Source organism: Enhydra lutris, unplaced genomic scaffold (genome assembly GCF_002288905.1).
Source record: "Enhydra lutris kenyoni isolate GAN:26980312 unplaced genomic scaffold, ASM228890v2 scaffoldscaffold5, whole genome shotgun sequence".
In the NCBI taxonomy this organism is placed as follows: Eukaryota; Metazoa; Chordata; class Mammalia; order Carnivora; family Mustelidae; genus Enhydra; species Enhydra lutris.
In genome coordinates, this window is record NW_019154089.1 from 7,585,786 (window position 1) to 7,605,011 (window position 19,226).

The 19,226-nt window shown below is 37.5% G+C and overlaps 1 protein-coding gene across 1 annotated transcript in view; it reads left to right on the forward strand.

Annotated features, from left to right (window-relative positions):
* Positions 1-19,226, forward strand: part of LOC111141185 (kinesin family member 3A) — a 52,552-nt gene that overhangs the window by 9,168 nt on the left and 24,158 nt on the right. Inside the window, exons 3-5 of the mRNA XM_022493565.1 lie at positions 7,686-7,830; positions 7,979-8,063; positions 15,214-15,319. Coding sequence (XP_022349273.1) covers positions 7,686-7,830; positions 7,979-8,063; positions 15,214-15,319 — 336 coding nt within the window. The remainder of the gene's footprint in view (positions 1-7,685; positions 7,831-7,978; positions 8,064-15,213; positions 15,320-19,226) is intronic.

Below are 19,226 nucleotides of genomic sequence, written 5' to 3' on the forward strand. Positions count from 1 at the left end.
GTTTATACAAACAGTTTAGGCGTAATGAGCTACTCTGTGTTAGGGAATGAATGGCAAGAACCCTCCCTAAATCTAAATTCCCAGATGTTAGTCAAAGGCCAATCTTGAAAGCAGGCCTCTCAAAGAATAGTAGCCCCAGATCTGTTGCTAGTTCTCTTATGCATTGCATTGTATAGTTGGTAGTGTTTTGTTTTTTTTTTTTTGTTGTTGTTTTTTAAATCCAGTCTTGCGGTCTTTGCTTTTTAATTGGGTTATCAAAACCATTTATGTTCTGCTGTTGGTTTTCTCTTTATACTCTTATCCTTTGTATTATTTGTATTATTCCATTCTGTCTTCTCTGTTGGCTTATAGTGATACAACTTTGTTTTATTTTAGTGGTTGCTTTAAGGTTTATTATATAACTCTTTAATATATCACACTTCACTGTCAAGTGTTATTATGCTATTTTTTGCGTAGTAAAAAATTTTTTTATTTTTTGTTTTACTTTTTTTTTTTTTAAATTTTATTTATTTATTTGACAGAGATCACAAGTAGGCAGAGAGGCAGGCAGAGATAGAGGGGGAAGCAGGCTCCCCGCCTAGCAGAGGGCCCGATGCGGGACTCGATCCTAAGACCCTGAGATCATGACCCGAGCCGTAGGCAGAGGCCCAACCCACTGAGCCACCCAGGCGCCCGTAAAAAAATTTTTTTAAACTATACTTCTAGTTGTCTCCTCCCAAGTTTTGTGGTGGTGGTGGTGGTGGTTTGTTTTATTGTTGTTTTTTGTTTTTTTTTTAAAGATTTTATTTATTTATTTGTCAGATGGAGAGAGATAGAGAGCGAGCGAGAGAGCGCACAAGCTGGGGAACTGCAGGCAGAGGGAGAAGCAGGCTCCCTGCTGAGCAAGGAGCCTGATGTGGGACTCTATGCCAGGACCTTCAGATTATAACCTAATCAAAGGCAGATGCTTGACTGATTGGGCGACTGAGGCATCCCTGTGGTGGTGGTGTTGTACATTTACTTCTATGTGTTATAAACTCCAAACCACATTGCCTTTATTTTTGTTTAAACCATCAGTTTGTTTTAGGGAGATTTAAGTAATAGGAAAAAACTTACATATTTTCTTACTTATGTACTCACCATATTTGGTACTCTTTATTCCCTCATGTAAGAATCCGTAGTTCTATCTAGTACCATTGTTTCTGCATTGGATAACTTCCTTAAATGTTTCTTAGAGTACAAATCTGTGGGTGATGAATTCTTTCAGCTTTTGTAGTCCAGAAAGTATTTATTTTGCCTTTGTTTTTGAAAGAAATATTCACCAGATGTAGGGTTCTAGGTTGATAGTTTTTTCTTTTAATACTTGAAGGATAGTCCTCTACTGTCATTTGCATTTTGTTCTACTGGAATTCTTTATTTTGTTCTTCTTTACATAACATATCTTTCTCTGGTTACTTTTTAGATTTTCTTTTATTATCACTGGTTTTGAGCTTTTTGACTATGATGTACCATGGTTTATTTCTCTTTATGTTTCTGTGCTTACAGTTTATTAAGCTTTTTGGATCTGTGAGTTTGTAGTTTTCATCAAATTTGGAAAATTTTTAGCCATATTTCTTTAAATATTTTTCCGGTCCCCACTCTCTGCTTCAGGGCCTGCAATCACATGTATATTAAGCTGCTTAAAATTGTCCCACAGCTCACTGATGCTGTTTTTCTTTTTTGTATTTTTTTCTCTGTATTACATTTTTTATTGTGTCTGTTGTTATGTGTTGAAGTTTACTGATCTTTTATTCTGCAGTGTCTAATCTACCATTAATCTTATCTATCATATTTTTCATCTCACACGTTGTAGTATTCATCCCTAGAAGTTTGATTTGGGTCTTTGTTGTATCTTCCATCCAAGTTCTTCCAAACTTCCATCCAAAGTTTCCAGTTAACTTTTTAACATATAGAATATAGTTTTTATGTTTTAAAGTCCTGTGTGCTATTTCTAACGTTTGTGTCAGTTCTGAATTGGTTTTGACTGATTGATGCATTTCTTTATTATGAGTTGTATCTTTTTGCTTTTTTGCAAGCTTGGCAAATTTTGGTGGTGCCAAACACTCTGAATTTTACCTTAGCTCTTTGATTTTTTTTTTTTTTAAAGATTTTATTTATTTATTTGACAGAGAGAGATCACAAGCAGGCAGAGAGGCAGGCAGAGAGAGAGGAGGAAGCAGGCTCCCTGCTGAGCAGAGAGCCCGATGTGGGGCTCGATCCCAGGACTCTGAGATCATGACCTAAGCCGAAGGCAGCGGCTTAACCCACTGAGCCACCCAGGCGCCCCTCTTTGATTTTTTTTTTATTTATTTAAGCTTTCAGGAGCTGTGTTCTCAGTGGCAGTTATTTGAAAATGGTTTGCTTCTTTCAGATCTTTTTTTATTTTTTTTAGTTGCAAACATAGAATTTAGTGATTCATCAGTTGTGTATAACACCCAGTGCTCATTACTTGAAGTGTCCTTCTTAATGCCCATCTCCCCTCCAGCAACCCTCAGTTTTCTTTCTAGAGTTAAGCATCTCTTATGTATGGTTTGCCACCTTCTCAAATTTCATCCTATTTTTCCTTCTCTTTCCCTATGTTTATCTGTTTTGTTTAATAAATTCCACATATGAGTGAAATCATGTGGTATTTGTCTTTCTCTGACTCTTTCTGATCTTTTAAAGGTCTTTAGTTAGGACCGGAGCAGTGCTCAGTCTAAGGTTATTCCCCTGATTCTGAGGCAAGACCTTTTTGTTTGGTGTACCTGATGTCCTGTGCATCATGAGGTTTTCCAATCTGGCTAGTTTAAACAGATACAGTTTCTGGCCTTTGTGAGCATTGAGGACTCTCCCTTCCAAATGATTCCCCTCCCCCCATATTTAGATAGTTTCCTCACACTCTGGAGATGCTTGGTGCTCCACTAAATAATGGAAGAAGAACTGCAGACCTCTGGAATCTGCAGTTTTCTGCACAGTGTTATTCTTTCTGCTACTGTGTCCTACAAATTCTAGCTGTGTTGCTCTCTCTGGATTCTGGACTTTTTCTTTGCTCAGGGAATCTGCTCATCACTCCTTGGATTTCCCCTCCTGCTCTGTGGTTGATTCTCTCACAAGGCAGGTAGTTGGGAAGTCATAGGACCCGCCTATCTGTTAGCCAACTTTTGGGCATCACAGGCCTTTGTTGACTGAGGTCCATTGTCTTTGAAAACTATTGCTTCATATATTTAGTCTGCTTTCCTTTCAGTCAAGAGGGTAAATCTGGTCCTTACTACTCCATCCTTGTTGGAAGCAGTAGTGTCACTCAGTTTTGAAATAACAGAATTGTGTATTATAAAAAACAAAAGTTGTACAGAGTAATATATAAACGTCAAGGGACTTTTCACCTATTTTCTACCTATTATGCTGACTGAAAATTGTTGATAGTAGTATAGAACAATATGTTTAAAAAGGACAAAAATCAGGAATGTTGTAACAGAGTGTAGTTTCCTTGGCATTATTCAAATATGCAATGGCAAGTACATAATCCTTCCACCGTTTAAAACTTTTTTTTTTTTTCAATTAATAAACTTTGTTCTTTAGAACAGCTTTGGGAAAATTAAGTACAGAGATTTCCTGTATATCCCTTGTCTCCAAACATACACAAAGTTCTCCACTGTCAATATCCTGCACCACAGTGGTACATTGGTTGCAAATGATGAACATACATTGACACATCAGCATCATCCAAAGTTCATAGTTTACATTAGGGTTCACTCTTAGGGCTGTACATCCTATGGATTTTGACAAAAACATAATGATGTGTATCCACTGTTATAAAGAATAGTTTCACTTCTGCGCTGCTAGTTTATCCTTCCTTCCCCGGCTAAACCTAGCAACCACTAATCTTTTTACTGTCTGCATAGTTTTCACCTTTCCTAGAATGTCATGCAGTTAGAATTGTATAGTATGTAACGTTTCAGTTTGGCTTCTTTCACTTAGTAATATGCACTGAAGTTTTCTCCATGTCTCTTCATGGTTTGACACCTTTTATCTTTTTTTGTGTGTGTGCTGATAATATTCTGTTGTCTGGATGTACCAAAGTTTATTTATCAATTCACTTACCTACAGCAGGACATCTTGGTTGCCTCTAAATTTTGGCAGTTATGAATATACACTGCTGTAAACATCCATATGCAGATTTTTTATAGGTCTTCTACCATTTTTAAGATGTAGTCTTGAAATGGGTAGGTTGGGTAAGATTTTTAGGTCATTTCTAGTTTTTAATAAGTAAAGTTTTTTTAAAGATTTTATTTATTGGGGTGCCTGAATGGCTCAGTTGTTAATAACCATCTGCCTTTGGCTCAGGTCCTGGTCCCTGGGTCCTGGGATTGGGCTCCCTGCTCAGCAGGAGGTCTGCTTCTCTCCCTCTCCCACTCTCCCTGCTTGTGTTCCCTCTCTTGCTGTGTCTGTCTCTCTCAAATAAATATATAAATAAAATCTTAAAGATAAAGGCTTTATTTATTTGTTAGAGAGAGAACAAGAGAGAGAGAGCACATGCAGGGAGAACAGCAGGTGGAGGCAGAAGCAGGCTCCCTGCTGAGCAAGGAGCTGGATGTGGGAATCATCCTAGGACCCTGGGATCATGACCTGAGTCAAAGGCAGATGCTTAACTACTGAGCCACCCAGGTGTCCCTTAAGAGGTAAAGTTTTAAGAGAAGTTCATATTGAAGGAAATGCTAGCATTAGCTTTGTTAGATTGGACATAACAAAAACTAGAAATTTGGAATCTCATCTCTGAAAATGAGATGACATTCTTTTATTCTAGGGGATTCCTGGTCCTCATTTCTCAGCTTTAAAATTATAGATCAATATCCTTTTTGAATCCATAGTCTTTATATAATTAATAGATTCATAGAAATTGTATTAGGAATTAATTTTGAATTAAAAATTTGGCCATTACATCCTTTTAAAAAATAAGGGCTCTAGAGCCAAATGGACTTTGTTCACCTCTTATTTCTACTACTTACTATGACATCGAACAAGTAACTCAACCTCTATAAGCCTTTGTTTCCTCAGCTAAAGTATGGGGATATAAATAGTTCTTTGCTCTTAGGACTGGGGTGAAAACTCAGCGAGGATGCATGGCCTAGCACATGGCACATACTCTGTAAATGATAGCTGTTGTGTCAGCTCTCACAGGTGGTCTGTGAGCTCATATTTTCAGCTCTTTTTTTTTTTTTTCAAGATTTTTTTATTTTATATTTGACAGACAGAGATCACAAGTAGGCAGAGAGGCAGGCAGAGAGAGAGAGAGAGGGAAGCAGGCTCCCCGCTGAGCAGAAAGCCCAATGCGGGGCTCGATCCCAGGACCCTGGGATCATGACCTGAGCCGAAGGCAGAGGCTTTAACCCACTGAGCCACTCAGGAGCCCCATATTTTCAGCTCTTTTGAAGGCAGTACGTTACATTCTTAATGGCATAGTTTGAAATATTTAGTGAGTTAGGAAAAAATCAAGATTTTTTTATTCCCATGTGTAAAAAATGGCTTTTGTTGTGATTAAGTATTGTGATGATTGTCACAGAAAGTCTGAAATTGATAGTGACATAAGAGGTTATTTGCATGGGGTGGAAGTAGTTGAAAAGCCATGTTGTTTGTGTGGTCTTCTCACACTGTGCTATCTCCTGCAGAAATTGCACCCATTCCCAGGGCTCTAGTGCGTAAATACATCTCATCCCTCCACCTGCCTGCTTGACACATGCATTTGGGTGTGTCATGGGCACTTAGAGCTCAATATGCCTTCACCTGAATTCATGGTCTTTCCCTACAAATGATCATTTCTTCTGGTGATGTTCACCATCTCAGTATATGGCATAGCCATACATCCCTTGTTCAAGCTAGAAGTTGAAAGGCATCTTGGATTCTTCCTTTTCCCGGGTCCCCTGGCTAGTTATTTCCTAGGTGCTGTTGCTTCTAACTGTTTCATATATCTGAAATTCTACTACCTTTCTCTTTCCCTTCCGTTAACCACTCCAGCTTTTTAACTGGTTTCTTCACATCTCCCCTTTCTTCCAGTTCTTTGTACACAGTGTAGCCATAGGGATCCTGCTGTCACTCTTAACTGGCCTCATTTTCCTTTTAGGATACGTTCTTAAAATCTTAGTATGCCTTCATGGCGGTGTGCAATTAGGCCCCTGCTGGTGTCTTTACCTCTGTGTCCATCACCTTCATTTTCCATCTCTGTTTCTTCCATTCTGATCTTGTTTCATTTCCTCAGAACCTCTATTTTCTTTCTTCTTGCTATCCACTCTGTTGCTATCTAACTCTTAATCATATTTCAGATTGTATCTTAAACCTTTGTATCTTAAAGGCCTTTCTTGACCTCCCTCTGCTTTCTTCTTGTGCTATTTCCCCTGCCTCGATTACATCCCTTTACTCTCAGCTAGAACTCCATTTCTTTTTTTTTTTTTAAAGATTTTATTTGTCAGAGAGAGAGAGTACACACAAGCAGGCAGAGAGGCAGGCAGAGAGAGAGGAGGAAGCAGGCTCCCTGCCGAGCAAGGAGCCCGATGCGGGACTCGATCCCAGGACCCCAGGATCATGACCTGAGCCGAAGGCAGCGGCTTAACCAACTGAGCCACCCAGGCATCCCAAGAACTCCATTTCTTATTCCAAACATTCATCCTGCTTGTAAATATTTGACCAGTATCTCCTTCTAAGATGATGCACACCATACGATTAAGGATTGTTTGTCTTGTTTGTCACTGTGTCCCTAGTGCCTAGCTAGCATAGTGCTTACTCAGGTGTGTGCTAAGTAGTTGCTGAATGAATGAATGTAGGTATTTAGAAAGTTTAAATTGTATCTGTAATTACCTATAATAATTGTATTGTCACATTTTTTAATTCCCCCATTCCTTACAGCTTTTACTTAAAAAATACGTATTTTTAGGGGCCTGGCTCAGTCATTAAACATCTGCCTTTGGCTCAGGTCATGATCCCAGGGTCCTGGGATCGAGCCCCACATCAGGCTCCCAGCTCAGTGGGAAACCTGCTTCTCCCCCTCCCACTCCTCCTGCTTGTATTCCCTCTCTCACTGTCTCTCTCTCTCTCTTAAATAAATAAAAATCTTTAAAAAAATACATATTTTTGAAATAAATTTTAGGATTAAGAAGAAAAAAACCCCTGCCATTTACTTGTACTCTACTAGGTATCATTCTGGTTGTGTGCAGTAAATTGTCTCATTTGGTTCTTAGTGTTCATGTCAGGTAGTTATTCTTGTCCTCATTTTAGCACTGAGGAGACAGTCTCTGGGTACATTCTTATCTAAGCTCAGGTGGCTAAAAAGTTAACACTGCAGTCCTTCCATTCTAAACCTGTATTCTTTTGTTGCTGCAATTATACTACTTTCTCCGATTTAATGTCCACATTAAGTAATTAACATACACATTATAGTAAATATAAAAATTTTGCTTTTAGGGCTTGGGATACTTTTTATGAATAATTAGGACTGTTTCATTGACTTGATAACATTAACCATGCTTGATTTGTGGTACAGAGTATATATTGTTGATAATAAAAGTGACATTTGTACTTGAATAAATTTTAAATCCAGGGAAGAAATTGCATCACAGTGTCAAAGGAATTACTTATAAGAGCTGTTGTTCTGTAGCATTAGACTCTAAAAAGTGATTGATTCTCTTCATCATTTTCAGGGACTATTTTCGCATATGGACAAACTGGAACAGGCAAAACTTTTACCATGGAAGGCGTTCGAGCTGTTCCTGAACTTAGAGGAATCATTCCAAATTCATTTGCTCACATATTTGGTCATATTGCAAAAGCAGAGGGTGATACAAGGTAAAAGAGAATTCTTTTATTTTCTAATATTGAGAAGTACAAACATAAGAAAAACATATAGGTATAAAACTTATAAACACATTTGAAAACAGCTCTTCTAAAACTTTTTCTGCTGTTTATGCTTTATGAAATGATGTTTTATTTATAGATTTTTGGTTCGAGTGTCTTATTTGGAAATATATAATGAAGAAGTCCGTGATCTTTTGGGCAAGGATCAGACACAGAGGTTAGAGGTAAGGATAACTGAAATTGAGGTACTTTCCAAAGTAGTAGAATGCTAAATTAAGGTTCTTTTTATCCAAAGATATTTTTAATATTTTACTTATTTTTTGATGATAATATGATCATGATTCAAAATTTAAAATATTGTGAAAATTAATGCTTTGAAAAGTGGTTCCTACCCCATTTGCCCACTTTTCCCCAACCTAAGATAGCCACTTTCAGTATTCCTTCATTGTTCCTTTATGTAAGTATCACCAAATAAAATTTCACTTCTACTCCATGAGTAGTTATACATGAACATTGATCTGTACTTTTTAAAAATTAAAATTCTTATTAAAATTCTTAAGAAAGAATGTGGAGAGATTACCCTTGACATAGATGTACCTTTTACACAGTTTTCCCCAGTGGTAACATTTTACAGAGCTGTAGTAGAGTATCACAACCATGATACTGTTGTTGGTACTGTCTACAGATTTGGCTCACAGTGCTGCAGTTTTCTTCATACTCTTTGTGTTTAGATTGATAGATCCACTACCATGTTAAGGTACGAAACAGTCGTATCACAAGGATGCCTCCTGTTGCCATTTTATGACCACATCCACCACTAGCCAGACTACATTGCTCTGTCACCGTTCCTAACCCCTGACAATCCCTAATTTGCTTTCCAGTTCTAAAATTCTGTCTTTTCAAAAATGGTACATAAATAGAACCATACAATATGTAACCTTTTGGGATCGGCCTTTTTCACTTGGCATAAGCCCTGTGAGATTGATCCAAGTTGTTGAATGTATTCATAGCTCATTACTTTTTATTGCTGAGTGGCACTGCATGGTGCTTACATGTAAAGCTCAACAGTTCACCTGTGGAGGGACATCTGGGCAGTTTATAGTTTTGGGCTATTATGAATCAAGCATCTATGAACATTTGCATACAGATTTTTATGTGAGTGTAAGTTTTCTTTTTCTGGTATTAACGCCAGGAATACTCCAGAATTGATTTTAAGTCAGAAATTGTTAAGGTGTCAAAAATAAAGCTACTAAGACCCAGCATGAATATAGAAATTCAATGAGGAAATTTTTTTTGTACACTACTGAGTAACAGATGGGCACGGAAGACTATTTTTATCATGCATTTCAGAAAAGGGAAATGTGAAATTATATGTATATATATTAGAGAATTATAAAATTTGTGAATAAGTATATTATGTTTTTAACTTAAAAGCTTAGCTGATTTTCATTCATTGTTTTTTTAAGTAGAGGTGTAATTCACAGAGGATAATAGTTATCCTTTTAAAGTATATAATTTAGCAGTTCTTAGTATCTTCACAAAATTATACAACCATCACTATCTATATTCTGGAACATTTTCATTACCCCCAAAAGAAATTCCATGCCCATTAGGAGTCACTCTCCATTCCCCCGCTCTCACCTTCTGGTAATCATAACTTACTTTTTGTGCCAATGAATTTGCCTATTCTAGATAGTTCATATAAATGGAATCCTATCAAATGTGGTCTTCTGTTTCTTGCTTCTTTCATTAATATAGTGTTTTTAAGGTTCATCAATGTACTTCATTTCCTTTTTTATTGAGATATAAGTCATATACCATACAGTTTACTCCTTTAAAGTGTGCATCTCAGTGGTTTTTGTTATGTTCATAGAGTTGTACCTCTGTTGCCACAGTCAGTTTTGGAACATTTTCCTTACCCCAAAGAAACGCCATGCCTCTTAAATGTCACTCTCAACCCAATCCTAGGCAACCACTCATCTACTTTTTGTCTCTATAGGTTTGCCTATTTTAGATACATAATGTAAAGGAATAATGTAATATGTGGTGTTCGATGACTAGCTTCTTTAAGAATAATTTTTCATGGCTCATCCATGCTGTAGAATGTGTCAGTACTTAATTTTTTTGTTACTGTTGAAGAATAATCCATTGTATGGATACACCACGTTTTATTGATTGCATCAGGTGAACATTGGGGTTGTTTCTACTTTCCATCTATCATGAATAATGCTGTTATGAACTTACACTTGTGCAGGTTTTGTGTAAATATGTGTTTTTGGTTCTCCTGGTTGTATACCTGAGTATAATTGCTGGATCCTGGGGTAACTGTATCCTTCAGCATCTGAGGAACTGCCAGACTCTTTTCCGCAGCGGCTGTACCATTTTACATTCTCATCAACAGTGAATGAGGTTTCTGATTTGTCCACATCCTCGTCAGTGCTTGTTAGTGTCCCTCTACTATTTAGCCATTTTAGTCAGTGTCGAGTGGTATCTCTGTGGGCTCGATTTCCATCTTTGATGGCCAGTTATATTGAACATCTTTTCCCAGGCTTATTAGCCATTTGAATACCTTCTTTAGAGAAATGTTAGTTTCAATCCTTTGCCCGTTTTTAATTGGGTTATTTGTTTTTTTGTTACTAAGTTGTAATGCTTATTTATATATTCTAGATATAAGTCCCTTAATAGGTATATGATTTACACAACATTTCCCCATTTATGGGTTTTTTCACTTTCATGATGGTTTCCTTTGAAGCACAAAAATTTTAAATTTTGACCATGTCTGATTTATCTATGTTTAGTTATGTTGCTTGTGCTTTTGGCGTTACAGCTAAGAAACCATTGTTTTATCTGAGGTCATAAAGGTTTATGCTTTTGTTTTATTCTAAGAGTTTTATAGTTGTCACTTTTACATTTAGATCTTTGATCCATTTTGAGTTAATTTTTGTATATGGTTGAGGTTCAGGACCAACTTCATTATTGTGCATGTGGATATCCAGTTGTCATAGCACCATTTGAAAAGACTGTTTTTATCCCCCATTGCACTTTCCTTTTTTGACTGAATATGGATTGTGGCATTCTTTGCATATCAGTACAGAGAAAGCCTCCTCATTCTTGTTTTTTCTATTGTCCTTTTAAAAAGCTTGCATCCTGTCTTTTATATGGACATAATTAAAATGTATTTAGCCAGCCCTCTCTTGATGAACACCTGGGTTGTTTCTAATCTTTTGCTGTTACAAACAATTCTGTAGTAAGCAGTGTTGTACATACATGATTTCATACATGTGCAGGCATATCTGAGGATAGATTCTGAAGCCAGATTGCTGGGCCAGGTGGTAAGCAATTGGTAAATATTACCAAATTTTTTAGGATATGAGACAGAAAAGATTAGTCTTTAAAATATTAATACTGAAATTTTGTTTAGAATTGCACTGTCAGTAAAATAATTAAAGCATAATGTGCATATAGTAGTTGAAGAGAATATAGAATAACAGTAGCCACCTTTGTAGAATGGTGTAGAATGCATATAGAATGATAGCAGCTACTATTATTAGGCTCTTATGTGATAATAGGTATTCAGTGTAGTAAATTGTGGTAGTAGTACATAGTTTATTTCATTTAATCTTTTCTAGCAGTTCAGTTTTGTTAATGTGAAAACCAGAGCCTGTAGGGGTTTCCTGACAGTCATGTAGCGGGTGAATGGTGGTATCATCTAGAATTATAGGGGTGGTTTTTGGAGTCCTTCCATCAGAGCTTGAGTTCTGGCTCTGATATCTTGAGCAAGTTACTTAATCTTTATGAGCCTTAGTTTGCCATTGTAATTGTTTTTGGGGTGCCACAAACCATGCCCAAATAAAGTAGTAAACTTAATGAATCTGTGTGTTCTGACTGCTCCACCGACTGGCATTTCCTATTTCTCTTTCTCTCCTTGGGAGGCTCTATTCCCAGATAGACAGCAATACTGAAATTAGGCCAATTAACTGTACAGTGGCCTTTAAGTGTTCAAGTGAAAGGTAGAGTCACATGTCTCTTTAAATCAAAAGCTAGAAATGATTAAGCATATTGAGGAAGGCATGTTGAAAGCCAGGATAAGCTGAAAGGCCTCCTCCACCAAATAGCAGCTTTTGATGGTAAAGGAGAAGTTGCTGAAGGAGATTAAAAGTGCTATTCTAGTGTACACACACGTGATAAGGAAGCAGACAGACTTATTACTGATGTAGAGAAAGTTTTAGTGGTTTAGACAAAAAACCATACTAGCCACAACATTCTCCTAAGCCAGAGCCTAATCCAGGGCGAGGCCGTAACTCTTTTTAGTTCTGTGAAGGCTAAGAGAGGTAAGGAGGCTGCAGAAGAAAAGTTTGAAACTGGCAAGGTTTGGCTCATGAGGTTTAAGGAAGCCATCTCCAGAACATGAAAGTGCAAGATGAAGTAGCACATGATGTTGTAGGAGCTGTACAAGTTAACCAGGAGATCCAACTAAGATAATTCAGGAGGGCGGCTACATTAAACAGCAGATTTGCAATGTAAATGACACAGCTTTCTATTGGAAGAAGATGCCGTCTAGGACTTCAGTAACTAGAGAAGTGAAGTCAGTGCCTGGCTTCAATTTTAAGACAACCTGACTCTCTCTCTTTTTTTTTTTTTATTTTAAAGATTTTATTTATTTATTTGGCAGAGATCACAAGTAGGCAGAGAGGCAGGCAGAGAGAGATGGAGAAACAGGCTCCCTGCTGAGCAGAGAGCCGGGTGCGGGGCTCGATCCCAGGACCCTGAGATCATGACCTGAGCCGAAGGCAGAGGCTTTAACCCACTGAGCCACCCAGACGCCCCAACCTGACTCTCTTATTACAGGCTAATGCAACTGGTGACTATAAGGCCAGTGCTCATTTAACATTCTGAAACTCCTACCGCCCTTAAGAATGATGCTAAGTATACTTCCTTTCATCTATAAATGGCACAAGGCCTGGATGACAGCACATCTGTCTACAGCATGATTCGTTGAATATTTTTAAGTCTACTCTTGAGACCTCAGAAAAAAAAATTTCTGTCAAAATATTACTGCTTATTGGGGTGCCTGGGTGGCTCAGTGGGTTAAAGCCTCTGCCTTCAGCTCAGGTCATGATCCCAGGGTCCTGGGATCGAGCCCTGCATTGGGCTTTCTGCTCAGCAGGGAGCCTGCTTCCTCCTCTCTTTCTGCCTGCTTCTCTGCCTACTTGTGATCTCTGTCAAATAAATAAAACCTTTAAAAAATATATTACTGCTTATTCACTGTGCACCTGGTCACCTAAGAGCACAATGAATGAATGAGTGTTGTTTTTATGCCTGCAAACACAATATCCAGTCAGGGGCCTGTGGATCAAATCTTGTTATTGAAGAAATACATTTCCTAAGGCTAGAGCTGCCATAGAGAGTTACTCCTCTAAAGAATCTGGGTAAAGTAAATTGAAAATCTTCTGGAAAGAATTCATACTTCCAGATGTCATTAAGAACATTCGTGATTCATGAGAAGAAACCATGATATCAGCATTAACAAGAGTTTGGAAAAAGTTAATTCCAACCTTCATGGATGACTTTGAGGAGCTTGAGACTTGATGTGATGGAAACAGTAAGAGAAGTAGGATTAGAAGTAGAGCCTGAAGATATGGCTGAATTGCTCCAATCTCATGATAAAACCTAATGGATGAGGAGTTACTTTTCATGGATGAACAAAGAAAGTGGTTTTTTGAGACGTCATCTACTCCTGGTGAAGATGCTGTGAAGACTTGAAAATGGCAACAAAGAATTTAGAGTATTTCAGAAACTTTGTTGATAGAGCAAGTGGCAGGGTTTGAGAGGATTGACTCCAATTTTGAAAGAAGTTCTGCTGTGGGTAAAATGCTAGCAAACAACAAACATCACGTTCTGTGGAGAAATCATTCTTGAAAAGAAGAGTCAATCACTACAGCAAACCTTGTTGTCTTATTTTAGGAAACTAACTGCCACAGCTTCCCCAGGCTTCAGCAACCCCCACCCTGACTGACCATCAGCAGCCATTAGCACTGAGACAGTATCCTCCATCAGCACTGAGACAGTATCCTCCACCAGCAAAAAGCTGTTGACTGGCTGAAAGCTCAGATGATGGTTAGCATTTTTAGCAATGTTTCTTAATTAAGGTGTATATTACTGTTTTTTAGACATAATGCTATCACACACTTAATAGATTACAGTATAATATAAACATAATTTTATATAGAGTGGGAAAGGAAGAAGCTCATTTGACATGGTTTGAGTATTCACTTGATTGTGGTGGTCTGCAGCCCAACCTACAGTAGCTCCCAGGATACCTGTATTTTGTTGACATGTGGCGGTGACTTCTAGGGCCTTCCAAAGTGAATTTTAGTTTCTAACACTGTATTTTAAGTAAATCTTTCTTAAATATATCCTTTATACTTGGTAAATAAGGTTACTCACAGAAAGGTGACATTTTATATACAGATATCATAGATCTGATTATTTCACTCATTTGTTTGAAATCCTCCAGTGTCTTCAAGTTGTTAAGATAAAGACCAATAACCATGCTTAGTCATTTTTTTTTTAAGGATTTTATTTATTTATTTGAGAGAGATCACAAGCAGTGGGAGGGGGAGAAGCAGGCTCCCCACTAAGCAGGAAGCCCAATGCTGGACTTGATCCCAGGACCCTGGGTTCATTACCTAAGCTGAAGGGAGATGCTTAACTAACTGAGCCACGCAGGCGCCCCTGACTATGCTTAGTCTTATCTCTTGGCTACCTCTGTAGCCAGATATCCCACCTATTTTACCTGTGCTTCCTACTTTTTCCAGCCAACCTGGCTTTTTTGTTTGTTTTTTCCTTATTCTAAGTGCCTAGTTTTGGCCCATTTCAGGATCCTAGCACATACTCTGTTCCTTCTACCCGAATCCAGGTTGGCAACCTCGTATTTCATCAAGTCTTAGCTTAAATGTCATCTTGGGGGATGTTGTCCTCCCTTTGCCTCTCCCCCTGCTTGTACTTGTGCTCATTCTCTCTTTCAAAAATGAATGAATGGAATCTTAAAAACTAAATAAACATCATCTTGGGGAAGCTATACGTCTCTGCTTTACTAGCTTAGTCTCTTTGTATTGTATTCTCCTACTGTTGAGTATTTTTTTTCTTCATGACATTATCCCAATTGAAATAATTAGTGTATGGTGTTACTCATTTGTACATGCTTGCCATAAGTTGTCACCTGCACAAGTGTAGAAATTGTGTCTATTTTGTCCGTCACTGTATCTTCACTTTTTTAGCTGAGTGCCCAACACATAGTAGATGTTTGATAAATAACTGTGGTGGAGTTATGGTATGTGTATAAAATCTTAAGGCCATTTTTTTCTTTTTTAGGTTAAAGAAAGACCTGATGTGGGAGTTTATATCAAAGATTTATCAGCTTATGTGGTAAATAATGCTGATGATATGGATAGAATTATGACACTAGGCCACAAAAATCGTAAGTGTAGTACATTACTGTGATTGAATATTTGTGTGTTGAGTAGGCTTTTAGAAACAAAATTGATGGGCTTCTGGGTGGCTCAGTTGATTAAACGACTGCCTTAGACTCAGTTTATGACCCCAGAGTCCTGGGATCCAGCCCTGCGTTGGGTTCCCTGGTTTGCAGGAAGCCTGCTTCTCCCTCTCCCACTTCCCCTGCTTGTATTCCTTCTTTTGCTGTCTCTCTCTGTCAAATAAACAAATAAAATCTTTAAAAAAAAAAAAAACAAAACTGGTATGGCGCTTTGCCCTACAGTCTCTGGATTTTTAAAAAAGTTTCTTGACAGCCCTCTCTCCTTGATTGTTTACTATGTAGAGAACGTATATGAATGAACGAGATCACACATTGCCTTGTTTGCCAACCAAAATTTTGTGTCTTGGTACTACTGCTATATATTTGGAACTCTCATATAGCTAGCTGTCTCTTTTTAGCTATAATAATATTGGTTACATTTATTGAACACTTACTGTGTGGTAAGGACTTATGCTAAGTGCTTTCTTTATAAGAAGGGTCTTTTTAAAATCTTCAAACTGTACCGTGAATATACTAAATTCCTGCTCAAGACTTAGTCGAAGTAACTTGTCCAAGGTTATGTACTACTTAGTGGCAGAGTATCTGAACCTAGGCCGTTGATCATCGTTAACCAAGCACTTTACTGCCTTTCTTTTGTTGACAAGAAAAGCAAACCAAAATTAAATGACATTCTTTTTTTTTTTTTTTTAAGATTTTATTTATTTTTTTGACAGAGAGAGGGTTCACAAGGAGGCAGAGAGGCAGGCAGAGAGAGAGAGACATGGGGGGTGGGGTGGGGGGAAGCAGGCTCCCTGCTGAGCAGAGAGCCTGATGCGGGGCTCGATCCCAGGACCCTGAGATCATGACCTGAGCCGAAGGCAAAGGCTTTAATCCACTGAGCCATCCAGGCGCCCCTAAATGACATTCTTTTTAATAAGAGTTTTAAGTTTTGTCAAAAGACTAAAAAACTGTAGCACTATTTAATACACAGGATGCCCCAGGCCTAGTACTAGTGATGTTGCTAGCAGCAATTAGAGATCAGAGGTAAAAAACAAGAACATGGCAAGTAAACATCTTTTTAGAAGTGTTTTTGGCTAGACTGTAAATCTAGCAAACTCAAGGATACTAAAAAAAATTTAAAAATCAGTTGCATTCTAATAAGCCAAGTAGCAGAGAAAGGTCAAATTGTAACAGAAAAATGAGCAAAAGATACACATGAATATGTTATTCCCAAAAGAACTATACATAGCAACAAGCATACCACAGGGTATCCAGCTTGGCAGGTAGTTGGGAAAATGGGTACTAAAACAACAGTGGGACTTATTTTACCCGTTTTGGATGGAGGGATATCCAAGTTTGTGAAGCTCTGAAAAGATGGGCACTGGTGATGGGAATGCCAGGTGCTCTAGCCTTTTTGAAAGGGAGTGTAACAGTAACTGCTGAAATTTTTAAAATACTTTTCTCTTGACCCAGTGTTTCTAATTTTAATATATATCCAGATACATTGATATATCTATATATATAGATATTGATAAATATCTCAAAAAGTTTAGACATAAAAAATGCCTATTGCAACATTATTTGTAATAGAAAGTTTGATGCAGTCTATCAGTCAAATATTGGTTATATAAGTATGGCACAAATACTACGGACCATATGAAGCTATTAAAAACACGAGTTAAATCTACATGTAGAGATTTGAAAGATTTTCAAGATATATCATTAAGTGAAAAGAAAGCAAATTACAGAATAGTATGTACTGCATCATCCCATTTATAGATGTAGAAAGAAGCCAAATTGTTAAACAGCTGTGTATTTGGGCGTGTGTGTGTGTGTGTGTATCAACTTGTGTGTTTGTTAAATACTAATGAAAGAACATTTAATAGTGGTTACCTTTAGGTAAGGGGAAGTAATATTGGAGAACAGGGTTATATGGAGCTTTTACTTTATGTTTTTTTATGTCTATTTCTGGATTTTTTTTTTTAATATGAGGAGTATGTTCATGTATCGCTTATTCAAAAAAATTTTTTTTGAGTTACGATTCCATTCATAGTAGTGATTAAAACCACCCCTTAAAAACAAAGCAAAACAGGGGCGCCTGGGTGGCCCAGTGGGTTAAAGCCTCTGCCTTTGGCTCAGGTCATGATCCCAGGGTCCTGGAATCGAGCCCCACATCGGGCTCTCTGCTTAGCAGGGAGCCTGCCTCCCCACCTGTCTCTGCTGGCCTCTCTGCCTACCTGTGATCTCTGTCTGTCAAATAAATAAATGAAATCTTAAAAAAAAAAAAGAAATTAGGCCCTTCATTCCATGAACAAATACATGACCTGCTTAGCAATTAAAATGCAAATTTAAAATAGTCCCATTCGCATTGTAGGCACCATTGTAAATTGGCTAATATTTCTGTAGAGCAAGGTTTTTCAGCCATTAAACCATAATCATTTTCTTTAAAAAAATTTCTTTCTGAATAGGTAATCCATACACATGTTGTACAATTCAAAAGTCTTTCTCCTGCCCTTGGGTCTCAGTCGCCTAGTTCCCACACCTGGTGGTAACTCAATAATTATTTTGTCATGTTCTCTTCCTGATATAGTCTATGAGTGCCCAAGCATGTATTTTTAGAGAGTGCTTGTCCTTTCCTCAGATAATAGTATACTTTATTCACTTAATGATATTTGGAAATCATTTCACAGTAACACATGGTAGGCATTTTAAAGTAACTATATAGTGTTTCACTGGATGGATCTATGTAATATATTTATGCAGTCTTGTCTTATAGGCTTTTGTGTTTTTACTCATGCTGTTACTGACCAATACTGTAGTAAATATTCTTATATGTATGAGTTTATACACATGCAGTCATATTTACAGGGTAAGTTTTTCCATAGCATCTTGAAAAACATGAAAAATTTAGTTTTTTTTCTTCCTCCAAAATAAATATATATTTTTTAAAATTTATTTATTTGACAGAGATCACAAGGAGGCAGAGAGGCAGGCAGAGCGAGAGGAAGGGAAGCAGGCTCCCTGCCGAGCAGAGAGCCCGATGCGGGGCTCGATCCTAGGACCCTAGGATCATGACCTGAGCTGAAGGCAGAGGCTTTAACCCACTGAGCCACCCAGGCGACCCTAAATATTTCTTTTTAAAGATTTTATTTATTTGACACAGAGAGGGAGAGAAGATCCCAGGGTCCTGGGATCACAACTTGAGCTGAAGGCAGATGCTTAACCAACTGAGCCACCCAGGTGCCCCCAAAATAAATATTTTGACAAAAATTAAAGCTATGGAAGTTTTTTTTTTTAATTTCCATTTTATGATGTATCAGTAGGTTGGAGCATTGAATAAGCTTGACTGCTGCAAGCGGTTCTCTCCTTAAGGATTGTAATGTTCAGTGTACTATGTCTGTTGCTTTGATTTCATAACTGGAAATAAAGAAAAATCAGTCATAAATAACATGCTGTACTTACATTGCAAAAATAATAGGTATGAAAATAGTTAATAGGATTTTTTTAAATTACATGTTCTATCCTACTCCAAATTGAAAAACACTGGTGCATCGTGCTTTGATAATCACATAGCTATAAAACTATTCCTGCCCTTTGATCTGGTAATTCCGGTTTGGAAAATACATCCCATGGGCATAATCCTAAAGAGAAAGAATGATGTTCGCTCAAAGATGTTCATATTAGTGTTAATATGAGGACCTAAAATTGGGAAACAATCCCAAATATCTCTCAGGGAGCAGCAAAATCAATTTTAGTAAAATTTACAAATTGTTTTTTTACATGAAAATATAGGATATAATGTTAAATGGAAAAGCCAGAGGATGAAATAATACTCAGTATGTTTATCACTGCT